This window comes from Pempheris klunzingeri, chromosome 20, assembly GCF_042242105.1.
Source record: "Pempheris klunzingeri isolate RE-2024b chromosome 20, fPemKlu1.hap1, whole genome shotgun sequence".
Taxonomy (NCBI): domain Eukaryota; kingdom Metazoa; phylum Chordata; class Actinopteri; order Acropomatiformes; family Pempheridae; genus Pempheris; species Pempheris klunzingeri.
Genome location: NC_092031.1, coordinates 22,327,077 through 22,342,721, shown reverse-complemented (window position 1 = coordinate 22,342,721; position 15,645 = coordinate 22,327,077). Strand labels below are relative to the sequence as shown.

At 42.6% G+C, this 15,645-nt stretch overlaps 1 protein-coding gene across 1 annotated transcript in view; it reads left to right on the top strand.

The window, feature by feature from the left end:
• dnah9 (dynein, axonemal, heavy chain 9) overlaps positions 1-15,645 on the top strand; it is a 119,089-nt gene that overhangs the window by 8,951 nt on the left and 94,493 nt on the right. Inside the window, exons 12-24 of the mRNA XM_070851240.1 lie at positions 676-802; positions 1,210-1,356; positions 4,264-4,372; positions 8,127-8,368; positions 8,496-8,631; positions 10,735-10,931; positions 11,038-11,300; positions 11,521-11,682; positions 11,888-12,110; positions 12,329-12,495; positions 13,668-13,811; positions 13,970-14,129; positions 14,541-14,696. Coding sequence (XP_070707341.1) covers positions 676-802; positions 1,210-1,356; positions 4,264-4,372; positions 8,127-8,368; positions 8,496-8,631; positions 10,735-10,931; positions 11,038-11,300; positions 11,521-11,682; positions 11,888-12,110; positions 12,329-12,495; positions 13,668-13,811; positions 13,970-14,129; positions 14,541-14,696 — 2,233 coding nt within the window. The remainder of the gene's footprint in view (positions 1-675; positions 803-1,209; positions 1,357-4,263; positions 4,373-8,126; positions 8,369-8,495; positions 8,632-10,734; positions 10,932-11,037; positions 11,301-11,520; positions 11,683-11,887; positions 12,111-12,328; positions 12,496-13,667; positions 13,812-13,969; positions 14,130-14,540; positions 14,697-15,645) is intronic.

Here is a 15,645-nt window from a genome sequence, read left to right as displayed (position 1 = left end):
TAATCATTGCTGCTGCCTCCGATGAACGCCACCATTATTATACATATTCAGTCAGGAGCAGGACGGGCATGCTCACTCATTACCCCCACACACAAAATGCAGCGTGATTTATGGCCATGACCAAGGCATTTGATTGCCTCTGCGTCTGCGGTGCCACTATCAGGAAATGAAGCTCACAGCAGAAATCCAATAAGGAGCACACAGTGCGCACTGAAGTTCTCATCATAATCGTGGCTATTTACAGATTGATATAGCTGTACAGAGCCCTGACATATTGTCTGTTCCCAGCCAGATGAATCAGCGTTTATTCTCATATTACCCCCCACGCCTACATCTAAGTCTCCTTCAGCGCTACTTCTCCCGTTGCCCTTATTGTCTGCTTGATATGGATGAGCAAATCACGCCTCTCATTCTGTTTACAACCTCAGAGGATTGGGAAAATGGATCAATCATGTGCCTTTTTAGCTGCTGCTTTTTTTTTTGTTGCTTATGTTAATTTCCATAATGCGGGCTGTTTTCACGCCTTTGGCCTCGTGAAATAAAAGCTCCGGCCCTTCTAATGGAAATATGAAACAATGCTCTGCCCTGGTGGTAAATGCACAGTTTGTTTTTCTGTGATGATGACTTTGGTTTGATTGTGATCGCGGGTTATGCTCTTTGTGTTTGGTATTCCAGCTACTCCACCAGCCTGTATGAGACATGGACAGAGACCGTGGGCGAGAGTTCTCAGTACAACCTCAGCCTGCCATTAATCAGCAGGGACCCGGACACTCCGTTGATCTCGGTCAACTTCAGCCCGCAGGTTTTTACTTTGAGCCCACGTGCTGGAAAAACTGATACAAGACAAGCTGCTAGATGTGTCACAGCTTGTAATCTTTTTGATTTGGATACCTGCTGACAGTGTCTGAGCAGCTTATTAGTCTGCTGGTATATTAAATACCTTCCAGTAAGTGCTATACACACGCCTGTAGCTGCAAAAGACAGCATAAATGCTTAAATAAAGTTATAGATAGTATTTTCTCTGCGCATAACATTTAGGAGGATCACATTAGGAGGGTCAGTACTTCAATTTTTAATTTAAAGGCAGTAATGTTGGGTCAGCTGCTAACCTACATCTCATTAATCTGAGTTTTAGTGGCAAGTCTTCTACCATCAACACTGTCCAAATGTCCTCCAGTGCTCCTAATTTCCCCTTCCTCCTCCTCCCAGCTGGCGTCTGTGCTGAGGGAAGTGAAGTACTTGGAGGCCAGACAGACCGAGGTCATCCCTGAAGCTGCAGTGCAGATCTACACCACCAGGGGGCAGCTGTGGCAGTATGTGGCCAACCTAGAGCTCACCGTGGGCAGATACAACAAGGTTGGCTTAGACTGGGCTAAAAGCAGTGAGGACGTGGTGTTAAAGGATAATGACACTCACTCAGTCACCCTCGCTGTTTTAGGTTCTAGGGACGATTACTAAAGTTGTTCTCCGAGGGTCCGCTTTGACTGCCAAGGCGTCTTCTTGTAACTTCCTGTCTGCACTGGAAGTGGGACCACTTTTGCAACGCACTGCCCGATTTAAAAACTGACGGCAGTCTGATAAACCCTGACCACTGTTTGGGTTTATTTGAATATGTCGGTATTAGGGGTTTCACAGAGCAATCGCCAAGCCTACACTGCGGATTGTTGTAGACTAGTCATTTATTTATGGTGTCAACATGGTGCAGTAGCCCTATAAAGTAGAAGCAGCACAGCAGATATGCAGCTGGGGGCGCTTTGGGTAGTTGTTGTTGACGTGTCTCTTTACATAGGCCATTTGGGTATGATGTATGTTAATAATCTGACAGCCTCATCTAGCTGTACTGTGCTACTGAATGAGGGTCTGTAGCTGATGACTACTAAAACGCAGCAGCTGTGAATGCCCCAGTTGATGTGTGTTTTATGTGCTTATTACAGTATGATAATGTAATATAGCAGAAGTTGTCTGAGTGGAGGTTCAAAACACAGAGCTACAGTAGAGAGTCATTTGACTGTTATACACAGTCCAGCTTTCGATGGCACAGTGTTGTGTAACAAGCTGACTATTCAATGATTAACAACCTTTACCACATATTTCTCTTTGCTCTAGTGAATTATACAAAATGCTCAGGCACTGTTGTGTTACGCACTTCCTCACTGCTTGTCTTCTAACAGTACAAGCAGACAGACAGACAGAAATTTAGCTTACCACAGTCATGTGACCCTCTGCAGGCCATAGTGGTCCTTCGAAAGCCTCCCCTGTTCACATGTTCACATGGGGTGGGGTCGCAGCAGAAGAGAAAACTAGATGTCCGCATGAGGCCTTTAAGCTGCGCTTGCATCAGAGCTCCTTTGTTGACAACATACTGTATATTAGTCAGTCCAACTAATTATTGGATAGATTTCCAAGTTAGTTGGTCCAGACATTTGTCACCCCAAGATGATGAATGCTAATTATTTTGAGGATAGACTGTTGTCTCCTCCAGTGATGTTGCTCGGCGCACATCCTGCATCTCTGATGTGTTAAAAACTAAACTCACTATCGGTGCGTCCTATTTTTTTTTCCCCTAATCATTTTACATTGTCAACAACAAATCCATCTCACACCTCACTGTCAAAAATCTTTCATCTTATCAAGTTACTCTACCTCTCCTCTCTAATGTGCTACATGGCGGTGGAAGAAATATTCAGATCAGACCACTTTGATTTATATTCCACTACAAGTAAAAAGCTCTGGATTCTAAACCTGTAGTAACTGTTATAGCAAAACTTACTTGAACTGCTCATAGCCCAGTTAAATGCTCCCTGTCAGCGCTGTCGTGGAAATTTCTGAAAGATAAAGTCTGCTGCAAGGAGTTCTTGTGCGCATTTATTTTTGCAAAAAGGAACAGCTGTTACAGAGACAGTCCTGCAGTCTAACAGTTCTGAAACAGAGTTCCCTGAGTCTGTATCTCTGTCTCTTTTTATGAGGTGAGGACCTGTAGGCTTGGGGGTTTGGCCTGTAGACCCTGGGATATGCAAAACAATACACATCCTGTTGATCGGACGTTATTTCAACACCTCCTTTGTTCCCATACCTGGCCGGGATGCATCCTGACAGACCAAATGTTTTAACACCTCTTTCTTCTGCGGTCTGGTCGGGACACACCCTGGTGGATCAAACTGTGAATTTACATTTCTTTGTCTTCTGACATGCAAATTCTCATCACAGCACTTTCTTATAATATCTGATGTTTCCGGATTGATATTACTGTTGCATTGTGCTTGTGTTGTATTCTACTGCCGTAGGAGGTTGTGCTAATTAACTACGTTATAATCAGTCGGAAAAAGTCCATTTTTCAGCTTTTTGACGATGCAATTTCCTGCTCATCTAAGAGGGCATTAAATAGTTTATCTACCTGAGGAGGAGCCAGAAAAATTCCCAATGACTGCATAATTTCAGTTTGTCCTCTATGTTGGTTATTGGCGCTACATTGATAAAAAGGTAAGTGAGAGTTTGTAATAATCATGGACGTCAGATGACATATCCTAACTGTGTTCCCCTAGCCTTTACTGTCACCCTCATGGTTATTACTTTTAACATCTCAAAATGAACAACTCAACATTTGTATTTTTATGCAAGATGGCTGACTATATCGGTTACATTCCGCTCAACTGGACTACAGTGATTACCGTGCATGCGGAAAGCTAACACGCATATTAGAATTATATCGTAATGTAATTATGCTAATGAGGATGTGCATTGTGTGTGTATTCACTAAATGAGTTAAATGAAAGAATTAGTACATAAAGTATGCTTCTCTTTTCCACAGACACTATCAAATACATAATGTTGGTCTTAATGGGAACTGGGCATGAGGGCAAAATGGCAGTTTTAATCATGTAGCGTAAAACAATAAGAGCAATCACCAGTGTAATTAACTCGGCCTCACAGAGGACAGCTTCCACAAAGCTCAACCGCACGTACTGCAGCTCCTGCAGCTCCTGCAATGAGATGATTACATTTTAAAAATACAGCATTTCATTGCTTCAGGTAGCTAAAAGTTCAAGTCTAATTAAGTCATGGCAACATGGAACGATCCAGAAACAGCGACTTTAATGAGGATGACATCCTGTCTTGATGCTCTGGGCTTCTGCGTGGCCTTTCAGTGGCCAGGCGTTATATTAAAATGATAATTCTGCACACACTTAATGGGAGCTGCAAATCACATCCAATCTTTTCTCTGTTTTTTTTTTTTTCTCTCTCTCTCCATTGTCTGGGGGACAGGTGATGCACTCCGTGCTCGACGTGGAGCGTCCTCTGGTTCAGGGCCAGCTCAGGGACATCGACACTCAGCTCAGAAAGGCAGAGGAGAGTCTGAACTGGAACAGCCAAGGTCAGGACACTAACTGATCACTACCAGATCCAGCTTGTGATGAATGACACATTTAAATGTCTGATTATTTATTGTTGAGGGGTCTGTTTACCCAAATGACAAAAAACACATCTTCACTTGCCTCTCCTGGTATTCAGCCACACCGATAGTTGAGATGTGTGTTTCTGAGGTTCCTTCGTCCAACACTGTTCAATGGATTTGAACGAAATTTCATCTGTGACGCTCACATCATCAAAGTTACAGCAATAGGTCTACAGACCTCACCGTGAACGGTTTTCATAGGAACTACAGAAGTAACTGAAGACCGTTTACAGGGTATTTCACTCTGGATTATTCAAAACAAGAAGGATCTAAGTGTCCCTGAAATAAATCAACACCATAAGAAATGTCCTTTATTTGTGAGCGCGATATGAGACAGTCAGTGTCATGTTTCATGTCTGTGTGTCAAATACACTTAGCCAAGCTTAGCATGAGGACAGGAAGCAGGAGGAAACAGCTAGCTTGGCTTTGTCCTGTACCACACATAGACATGAGAGTGATGTTGATCTTCTCATCTCAAAAAGCTATTCCTTTAATAGGAATCCACACCATCACTTCCAGGACTCCTTGTTCCTCTTTACGCTGAAGATAGTTCCTAATGACACTGGCTGTATGTTTGGGTCCTGCTGCAGAATACATTTGGGGCCAATCAGACGCCCCCCTGATGGGATTGCGTGATGGATAAGTATCTGCCTGTGTTTCTGAGCATTGAGGACACCATTAATCCTGAACAAATCCCCAACTCCATTTACAGAAATACAGCCCCAAACTTACACAGAACCTCCACCAGCTTCACTGCTGTCTGCAGACACTCATTACTGTTCTGCTCTCCAGCCCTTCAGTGAACAAACTGCCTTCTGCTGCTGCCAATTATTTCACATTTTGACTCATCAGTCTGGAGCACCTGCTGCCACTTTTCTGCATTTTGGTCACGATCCTTCCATGAAGACCACTTCTGGCCAGACTTCTCTGGACAGTAGATGGTGTAACATCTATCCCACTGGTTTCTGCTGGTTCTGAGCTGATGGCTGCTGGATATCTTCTGATTTTAAAGGGAAGTAAACATAACGTGTCTTCCATCAGCTGCACCAAGTCTCCTTGGCCGACCACTGCGTCTACCATCCTCAGCGCTGCCCGTTTCTTTGTGCTTCTTCTTGAACAGCACATCCTGAAACCCCAGTCTGCTCTGACATGTTTGCCTGGCAGAGACCTTGCTGATGCAGTAGAACCACCTTGTGCTCAGTCTGTCCATGGTGCACTGCCTGTGACATGATGACCTGTTTGGCTGTTCTTCACCCAGTTTTAATCCTCCTACAGCTGTTTCTGTTCCAGTTAATGACTGCATTTCAACCTACATATGAAACTGATGATCATTAGCACCTGTTTGCTATAACTGGTTAATCATGAACCTGACTGTGATCCTATAAAATCCTAGAAGAACTGATGCTGTTTTAAAGGTAAAGGCTGATCACCAAACATGGATTTGATTTAGATTTTTCTTCTATTCGCTCACTTTGCATTTATGAAATCCCTAAAAATAAACAATTAAATGTAATATTTTTGAAAGCATTCTTACTTTACAGACTTGCACAGTACTATATATTCTAAACTCTAAATTCCTAGGTTATTATAGAAACATTCCTCCTTCCTTGCGTTTCCCTCCATCCTTGTCATTTCTAGGGCAGAGCAGGCTCCTCTGAGAAGTGACATGAACAGAGTGGCTTTGCATTTTTGAAAAACATATAAAATCAGAGTGGGAGAGGTGTTCAATCATTGATAAGCTTTGCTTGACACTCCGCTGGCAGTCATGTTAGTTAGTTTATTTGGCTTCAGGATACCCAGAGGATCGTAGCAGAAATGAGAGACGTGTTTACGGTACAAGCTAATGCACTCGACTGTCTGCGGGGATAAACTCTCAGTCCCTCTGCACAACATACAGCAGCTGCACACGTATCTGCTGTATGTTGTGACGTGTGTTCATTCCACATGCTTTTGGTTTACTTCTTCATTTATTGGTTTTAAGGTCATAGGCCGGCTGTTTTCTCCGCATTTCTTCTGGTCCTGACAAGCACTGGGTTATTCAGTGAAATATGTATTTGTAGTTACTTTCGCCCATGTAGGGCAACACAGCATTCGTTCCATTTCAGATTCATGTGTCCAATGTGATATCTGTGGAACACTTTGAGGGAATCACGCACACACATCCACTTAGACTCATGGATGAACTGATTCGATTTTGTTAGTCAAAGGTCACTGTGAACTTACAAAACATGGATTGGTGGTCATGGATTGGTGGCATTTTATATCCAAAAGTTCAAAGGTCAACCCCAGTGTGACATCATTGTAGGGTTAAAATAGTTTTCGGCCCATTATTCAATGCCAGCACTCAGGAAAAGAAGGGAAGACTGTGACCATATATCACATTTGGTTGGATACTGAATTGGTGACATTAATCTTGGGTCTGGCCAGACATGGATGCAAACTGCAACTTGACTGGTTGGTGGAGAAACACAGGTGATAATTCTAGCTGTAATTAATTTCAGACACCCAGTGTGATTATTCAAGTCTGTCACCCTGATGTACAATTCTGCATTTTATAAGAAACTCACGCTGCACTAAAATCCTGATGCTGAGAGAAGTTTACAGTCTGACCGCAGGGGACACTGGACACTGGGGCTAATGCTGCTTGTTGTTAATATCAGTTGAAACTGCTTAGCATTTGCATGTTTTATGACGCCAGTTTTGTGGTTATACCCTGAAATGGAAGGATTGGAATGAAGATTATAGACCAACTAAAAGTGGATTTTAAGGCCTGAGAGTTTGGGAAGACTAATAACAATGGCCCATATTCACTTTTTTATGTAAACACATTTGAAAAATGTAAATCTTTCACAAGGATCCCTTTCAGTTTTGTATAAAAGAGAAGTGCTGAGCAGGACACTGTGTGACACTGTTTCTAAATCTTGGTACTTATCAGCTGGCATATTTGGTAACACTGATATATTTGTGGTAAGCTAATATCAGATTTATTCCTCTGGCTTTATAATAACCTGATCCAAACAATAGGAGCTTTGGTCCAGACTAAAGTATTTGAGTGGACCGCCACAAACTTTGGCAGACATTCATGGTTCAGAGATAATGAATCCTAATGACTTTGGTTATTATTAGTTATCCCATGACTTTTCCTCTGGCATCGCCATGAGGTTGACATTTGTGGTTTGCAGTAAAACGTTTCAGCAACTACTGGAGGGATGAAATCTTTTATTGCAAAACACTATACAAAATATTATAGGCAACAAATACTGTTAGACAGATTAGTTTGTTTTCAAAGCAGAAATCGTCACAGACGTATCGAAAATTAAAAAAACTATTAATTCAATGCAGACATGTTGTCGGCTACTTGCTCACAGCAATGCATGAAAAAATCATTGAATTATGTATCAGAAATTAAATCATGGTCAGTGCTAAAATCAGTGCCTCAGTAAAGACATGTTAAGACAATGCATAACTTAGAGTCAACTTAAGTAGAATTAAAGTACAATATCATGGCCTAAAGCATGTTAATACTCAAAGACAGTCAAACACGAGAAAACCTTTTAAGAGATCTGAAATTGAACATTTTCATTTTGTGTTTCAGTCACATGCTTGGTTCTTTTGTTTTCTATCCTCTTGACCTCTCAACCCCCCCCCATCTCTACCATCCATTCCCCTCTAGGTGTTTGGCAGTATATCCAGGATTTGCGAGACTCCATCTGTGACCTGGAAAGCCGACTCCAGAGAACTAAGGACAACGTGGAGGAGATCCAGAGCTGCATGAGGTGCTGGGCCAGCCCCATGTTTGACAGGAAGGAGGGCAAAAAAGATGCCCTGCTCAGTGTGGAGGACAGGGCCGAGAGGCTGGATAGGTTTTACAGTCTGATACGGTCCTCTGGAGAAAAGATCCACTTCCTGCTTAAGGTGGGAAAAGCCTTCCTCTTGTTTGTGTCGATAGTGGCTCACCTTATTATGAGCTCAGCAGTTCCTGATTAGCTTTGAATTTTATAAATGATGATTTATGTGTGCAATACTTTTTGCTGTGTCTTAGAACAATCTGGAGCGGTTCAGAGGTGAGCAGACCTCTGAGGAGTGGAAGGCCTATGTGGAGTACATCGACGACATGATCATAGATGGATTCTTCACCAGCATCGAATGCTCTCTCAAGTTCTTCCTGGATAACACTGGTAGGAAGTTCATCAGTTCACCAAACAACACACTGCACTTGACCTGTGGTGCTGTTAGTGTTACTACTGTTGTTAGAATGCTGCTGCCAACCCCAACTATAATATCCCAACATCCAGCCCTGCTACGCTGATTCCACAGAGAACTAATAACATCATCCTCCAGCCAGCACCGACTTGGACAGTGTCTTAGGAACACATCCTTAGGGGTTTGATGTCAATTGGGTGTCCGCCTGTATTGGCTGTGGACATAAAATAGGTCTGGACTTGATTGCTGGCAAGAGTTTTGTCAACCAGTTTAGATGGACTGGGATGTGATTCAAGATGTGGTGGATAGTTGCCAGGCTCCTACTGTGTCCAGTTCTTCTTCTCCTCTTTATTTTATATGCTCTTTTGCTTCTAATTCCTTTTTTTTGTCCTTCTTGTGTGGTTTCTTTTTTTTTTTTTAATATTCTTTTTATTTAGAAATGTTGACAGACATAAGAGTACAATGAGTATGTACCATCACTGACATTTCTATTATTTTTTTTTTCTTTATATATATACACACACAAAATGAGGTTAACATAACACCCACCCATCCCACCCTCCCACCTACCCAAGAAACATGGAGGAACCTCACCTAGATTAGCAGATAGGGAGTACTTGACACCTGACACTTACAGATCCAACAAACATAGAATTCATGAAGGTGACAATATATGTACCGAATAATAAGAGAAAAATTAATAAATAATGTTATACCCGGTGTTATTATTGAGTGGACCTACTGTAGCTTGCTCGAAGAAGAAAGAGAAGGAAAAAAAATATAACAATAACAACAACAATCATTATTAGCATTATTATTATTCCTACTACTATAAGTAAATAAGATGGAAAATACGCAGGAGTTACTGCTAGGTTGTATTAGGCAGAACTTTGAGTCCATCCAAATAAGTCAGCACTGGGTCCCAGGTGGTCTCTAGACTTGTGTGGTTTCTGATCGTCTTTTATGATTCTGAATACGTTCCGAGCTGAGTGAACTCATCTGGATATAATATCTAGTGGGGAGCTAACAGGACAGCTGTCCTCTACAGGATGAAATATTACATCATAATTTGATTTTGGGAAAGAAAATTCACACAAATGATAACCGAAATAGAAATGACTTCTATGTTGCTACAACGGCTCAGCTTATAGATAAATGTCATCACTTCACAAAACAACCTCAACTTAAGATCTACTTACTCCCTTTTGATCATATTGCTCAGTAGTCATCAACATGGACTTTACTCAGTTGTCGTGCAATATTTTCAAACGATCCATTGTTCTGAACAGTTTAGCACTTCTGTTCACATCGACTTAAAAAGTGAGCTTGAGTTCAGTTCTAACCTACTTTTTGCACTGTATCACATGGTGTTCACCTGCATCTGGAATATGCTCAGATATATCATCATCTCTACCAGATGGTACATGTTTTGCATTATCTTGTTTAGCTGCATGCTAGCCTTCACTCATTAGCATTAGTTTTGCAGGTATTTGGTCTTAGTATTGGACAGGACGTTTGACCTGATGGTGGTGCTCGATGAAAAGCTGAAGGATCACCAAAGTTATTTAACTTCATTCTCTGGGAGCCATAAATGTCCATAGAAACCTTCATTGCTCAAGGCATATTTTTCTACTGCTACTGTGATTTCATTTGGCTTCTTCTAGCCACATTGGTGTTTTTTTTTTTTTTTAATCTCGTTATGGATTCTCCTTTGCAGGTTTTCTTGACCTCATGACATTTTCCATTAAGGTCAAGGAAATGTAGTTATGCAATGAGAGAGTATCCAATTATTACGACAGTTTGGATCCACTCCTTACGTTCCTCTTATTCCACTCCTCTTTCACCTCATTATCTTTCTTTTTTTTTTTGTCTTTTTACACAAACAACATGACGGCGGTGTGTTTTCATTTTGGGAAATACATTTGGTGAAGTGTACAGTGTGAACACGCTGAAAATGAAGTCTTTAATCTTTCGCAGAATGTTCAAGTAACTCACTTATCGTGACAAATCCACATCATCCATGTTTTACTGTAGCAGGGTCTCCACTGCTGTTTTCCAATTCTTTCCTTTGGGTCCAGACCACAGAGCGGCTGTGGCCCCTCTGTTTGAGGCTCAGCTGGATCTGAAGGTTCCTGACATGGTGTTCACTCCACCTCTGGAGTTTGGGGCAGGAGACAGTTTCTTTGAGCTGGTGGAGAGCCTCATCAATGATGTGTTCAGAATCTCCTCGCTGGTGCCACGCCTTGCCCAGCACAGCCCCTTCCCCCACTACCAGGTCAAGAGTTTGACTATAAATCTATAATGTGGAATTCTTTTTCATTTGCATCTCACTAACCAACAGTGGCCTTATGTTAAAACGAATGATCAAAACTTCCCATCAGGCTGACATGGAAGACATGGCCGACCTGGCAGACATGCGTAATCTCATCATGGAGCGCGTGCAGGGCGTCATGTCGACGTGCTGCGAGTTTCGCAACTCTCTGGATCGCTACAGCTACCTGTATGTGGATGACAGGAAGGAGTTCATGCGTCAGTTCCTGCTGTACGGCCACGTTCTTAGCAGCCAGGAATCCGAGTTCTACGCTGACGATGGTGTCTCAGAGAGCCCGCCGACCTTGGATAACTTCAGAGAGCAGGTGGACAGGTGGGTATTGGTCAGGGGGAGTGTGAGAGTATTTCTGAGTGTTTCTGAGTAAATTTCTATCTTTTTTTGGTCATCTCCTTAGGAATTAGAATCAGTTCTTTTCTTTTTTTTTTAATGAAGCTTAACATGAAGTTTATGTTTAAGAACGGTTAAAATAAGCAATAGGGTTAAGTGTAGCTTCCACTTACCTGACTGAGTCCTGCTCGCCGGCCTTCTGTAGGTATGAGAAGCTCTACGAGGAGGTGCAGGCTCTGGAGCCAGTGCATGTGTTCCACGGGTGGATGAAGGTGGATGGCCGTAGCATGAAGAGCGCCTTGCTCAACATCATCAAAAAGTGGAGCTTCATGTTCAAACAGCATCTCATTGACCACGTAACTAACAGGTGAGGCACCCTCAAGGGTTTTGTTCCCCAAGCTCCTCAAGAAGAAGAAGACAATAGATATCCAGTTTTACAGACTGAGTGGTTATTCCTGTGACACATATCTGATCTTGATTATGCCGATTTTACACAACAAATGACTTTTAACATGACCAGGGAGTGTTTAATGAGTATTCAATTGATTTTGATTATTGTCATCCATCCCCAGTCTGTCAGATCTGGATACATTTATCCGTGTGGCTGAGGCTGGCCTGAGCCAGCAGGTGGAGGAGGGTGACTACAGCGGCCTGGTGGGGGTCATGGGTCACCTGCTGGCTGTTAAGGAAAGACAAAACACCACAGATGCCATGTTTGAGCCCCTCCAACAAACCATTGCTCTGCTGAAGGTCTATGAGCAGGAGCTGCCCGATGTGGTCTACAAACAGTTAGAAGTAAGGGCTGATGTGCGCTCCCTGCACATATATTTTCCTAGCACACCGACAGAGCCATTTCTCTGCTCTTTCTTAGTGCCTTCCAATCGCCCCCCTGTGTTCTCTGCTCTTCCTTCTGGCAATTCATCATCTGCCACTTCTGCCCGCCTTGCTTTAATCTCCTTCTCTTTATCTCCCTCTCTTCATATCTGTCTGTTTGTCTATCTGTCCATCTGCAGGAGTTGCCAGAAAAGTGGAACAACGTGAGAAAGCAGGCTGTGTTGGTGAAACAGCAGGTAGCGCCCCTGCAGGCCACCGAGGTGACCAGCCTGCGTCGAAAGTGTGCCTCATTTGATGTGGACCAGCACACCTTCAGGGAGCACTTTCGCAACAATGGGCCCTTCAGGTAGAATTAATAACACTTCACTTTGATACTTGAATCATGTATAAGCAGTATATAAACATTTTAGAAATGGTTTATTGCGCTATAGTGCAGTTATAAGAGATATAAGACCAACAGCGGTTTCACAGTGCACCTTAGTCGGATGGTGCAGACTGCAATGCGGTTTTCTAACCCGCCATCATTGTCCTTTCTCATTTGAATTTTTACACCAGTCCTGGTGTGATTGGAAAGTAGTATTACATGACTGCGGCAGTTCAGAAATGGGCAACATTGACTTTTTCAACAATTTTTCATGCCATCCGCGACAGGATTTCATTGATTTCCTAACCCTAAGTATAATGTTGAACCTGTAACCTTAACTAAATTCTTTGAGTTGCCTAAACATAAATAGGAAACAAGTAAGTCATGCCATAGTTACTATGAGAGGATACTGTATTGCAACAATAGACATCGTAGTAAAACAAATGAAATATATTTTGACTTAGTTTTGCAGAAAACATAATTTGCTCAGCAAAAGGTTTGACTTCAACTTCATGTTTCTATAAAACATGAGAAGGTATCTTGTCATACATTATCACCTGTTATACCATATTGTCAGCTTTAAAGCAAGCATCAACACATTTGCATGCATGAATTATTATGTGCTGTAAGCAATTTATTGTTTATTTATAGCAGTATTATAAATAGGGGAGGTTTGGTGTTCTACATTCAGACAATAAAGGCAACACAATCTGCTGTATGGTTTCCTTGGCGACTAAGTTCAGCGAGTACCTTTGGAAAGATAAGAATGTCACCTTTCTGCCTTCTCACTTGATATTAGAGGAGTGTTATCTCAAGGCTCTCGCATTCGACAAGGCTAATTGAATCTTAACATAATGATAATTAATTCATAGGTAGAGATGCTTCGTCATAATGTCTAATTGTCAGATTAGTTATCTGTGTAATTGGTCTCTTAATAACCTGGTGATTATTTTCCCATTAATGTCATGGAAGTCATTGTTAATTGTCACAGAGCACAGTCGGCTCTGGAGACTCTGGTCTGGTCATGTTGCAGCCAAGTCGGGCTTGGCAAAACTGCAGCCCTTCATTACCTAAACACAGTCTGATTTATACTGGGCTTGTGCAGTTGAGTGTGTGTTCTGATGGGCTCTGTTTGGGCTCGTGCGCTCGTCCAGGTTTGACAACGAGAGCCCCTACCAGATGCTGGATGCGTTCCACGGGCAGATCCAGGAGAGGGAGGCGGTGATGGCCTCCCTGGTGGAGTCTGCCAGCCTATTCGAGGTCACCGTCTCTGAGTACAAACAGCTCAGACAATGCAGGTAAAGCCCAAAGCCAGAAGGAGAAAATACCACAAGCCCGTGCCAAATTCAAAACTAATGAGCCATTAGAGCAGAGATGCTCTTTTACATTCACAGTCAGTCTCTGACAATTCTCATGCTGATTTAAATCACTTTGTCCGCTCGTCTTCATCCTGTAGGCGTGAGGTGGGCCTGCTGAAGGAGCTGTGGGACATGATCGCCATGGTAGAATCCAGCATGGCGGCATGGAGGACGACTGCCTGGAGAGATATCCATGTGGAGGACATGGAGCTGGAGTGCAAACGCTTCTCCAAAGATATACGGGGGCTTGATAAAGAGGTGAGGAGAGTTAGACTTTAGCAACTTTATTTGAGATAGTTAATTGCTATTCGCTAAAGGCGTTAATTCGTCCTCATTGTACAATCCTTTTCTCCTGTAAAGTTAAAAGTGAACAGGATGTAAGCTAAACAGCCAGCAATGGTTATGTGGTTATATCCTTCATACTTGCAATTAACCAGCAACTACACCGCAAAACAAGAGCTAAGCTGCTTCTTTGTTTCCATTTCTTGTACATGTGTAGGCAACTGCAGACTTATATCCCAGGACTTTAATCTTTAGCCTCAGTTCATGAAATGTCCAAATATGTGTAAATGCATAAATGTCAACTACACTGCAATAAGTAAAACTAGGATTAAATCCTCCTCTCTACCTGAAGGGCTTGTACTGATTCCTGGCCTTTGTCTCTGCTAGGTTAGAGCGTGGGAGGCCTTCACAGGTTTGGACAGCAGGGTAAAGAACCTCCTGATATCCCTCCGGGCCGTGGCAGAGCTCCAGAACCCGGCGATACGGGCCCGACACTGGCATCAGTTGATGGCTGCTACTGGAGTCCGCTTCACCATGGACCAGGTTCCCAGTTTATTCTAGAGAAAAGCAATAAGATCATGCTGCTTATACAGTTCTGTTCATGACTTTTGGTCAATGTTGAATTCATGAGCTGTATGTTTGATGAGGTATATTTGATATTTCATTCAGTCTTCAATTTCCTGAAACAATTAGTGGTGTGAATGAGTTAAAGAGGGGGATACACACGAGGCGTTTTTCTCCAATTGCTTTATTTTCTAGCTCTATCTGGATCCTCGCTGGGCTTGTTTGCACAGTTTGTACTGCTCCAGTTGTTTAGTTTGTACAAAAATGTATTAAAGAGAATAAATTGGCCGCATAACACTAGCCTTAAAATGCTCTCACAAACCCAGCGATTCTCCTCCAGTTACCTGCCGAGCTGCACCACCTACAGGAAAGGGAAGTAAGAGCAGATGCCGCTACCCACCGGCAGTGAAAGCTGCTGCAGTTTGAATCCCTTACAAACCACCTCTCTTTCCAGGGAGGTCTGCCATAGTAATATTTATAATCTTAAGACTCAGACCAGCAGCCGTGTTCTTTTTTCTGATCGTATTCATATGGAATGCTTGGTACAGACATATCTTGTTTGGTGATCATGTAGCCCACAAATACAGGCCTCTTTAAATAAATCACAGTATTACTCCAATATTAAACAGGCTCCTAATAATAACGTCAGCACTAGCAGCCATCGAATGTTCTTCATAGTCCTAGCATCGTGCCGCGGGTGGTTAGAGCCTATGCTTACAGCTGCCCGCAGATGGCACGAGTGTCAAAATAGCAGAAGCATTTAATTTTCTTGCTTGCGGGTAAAACAAGTTGGACGGGAGCAGCGTTTGCGAACCCCCGTCACTGCAGCTCTGCAGTGTGATTATAATGCCTGGTTTCTGCTGCTTTCACATTAATGACACTGTGTGTCCTTGTTATAGTGAAACCAGCAATGCACAGCCTGTGCCCA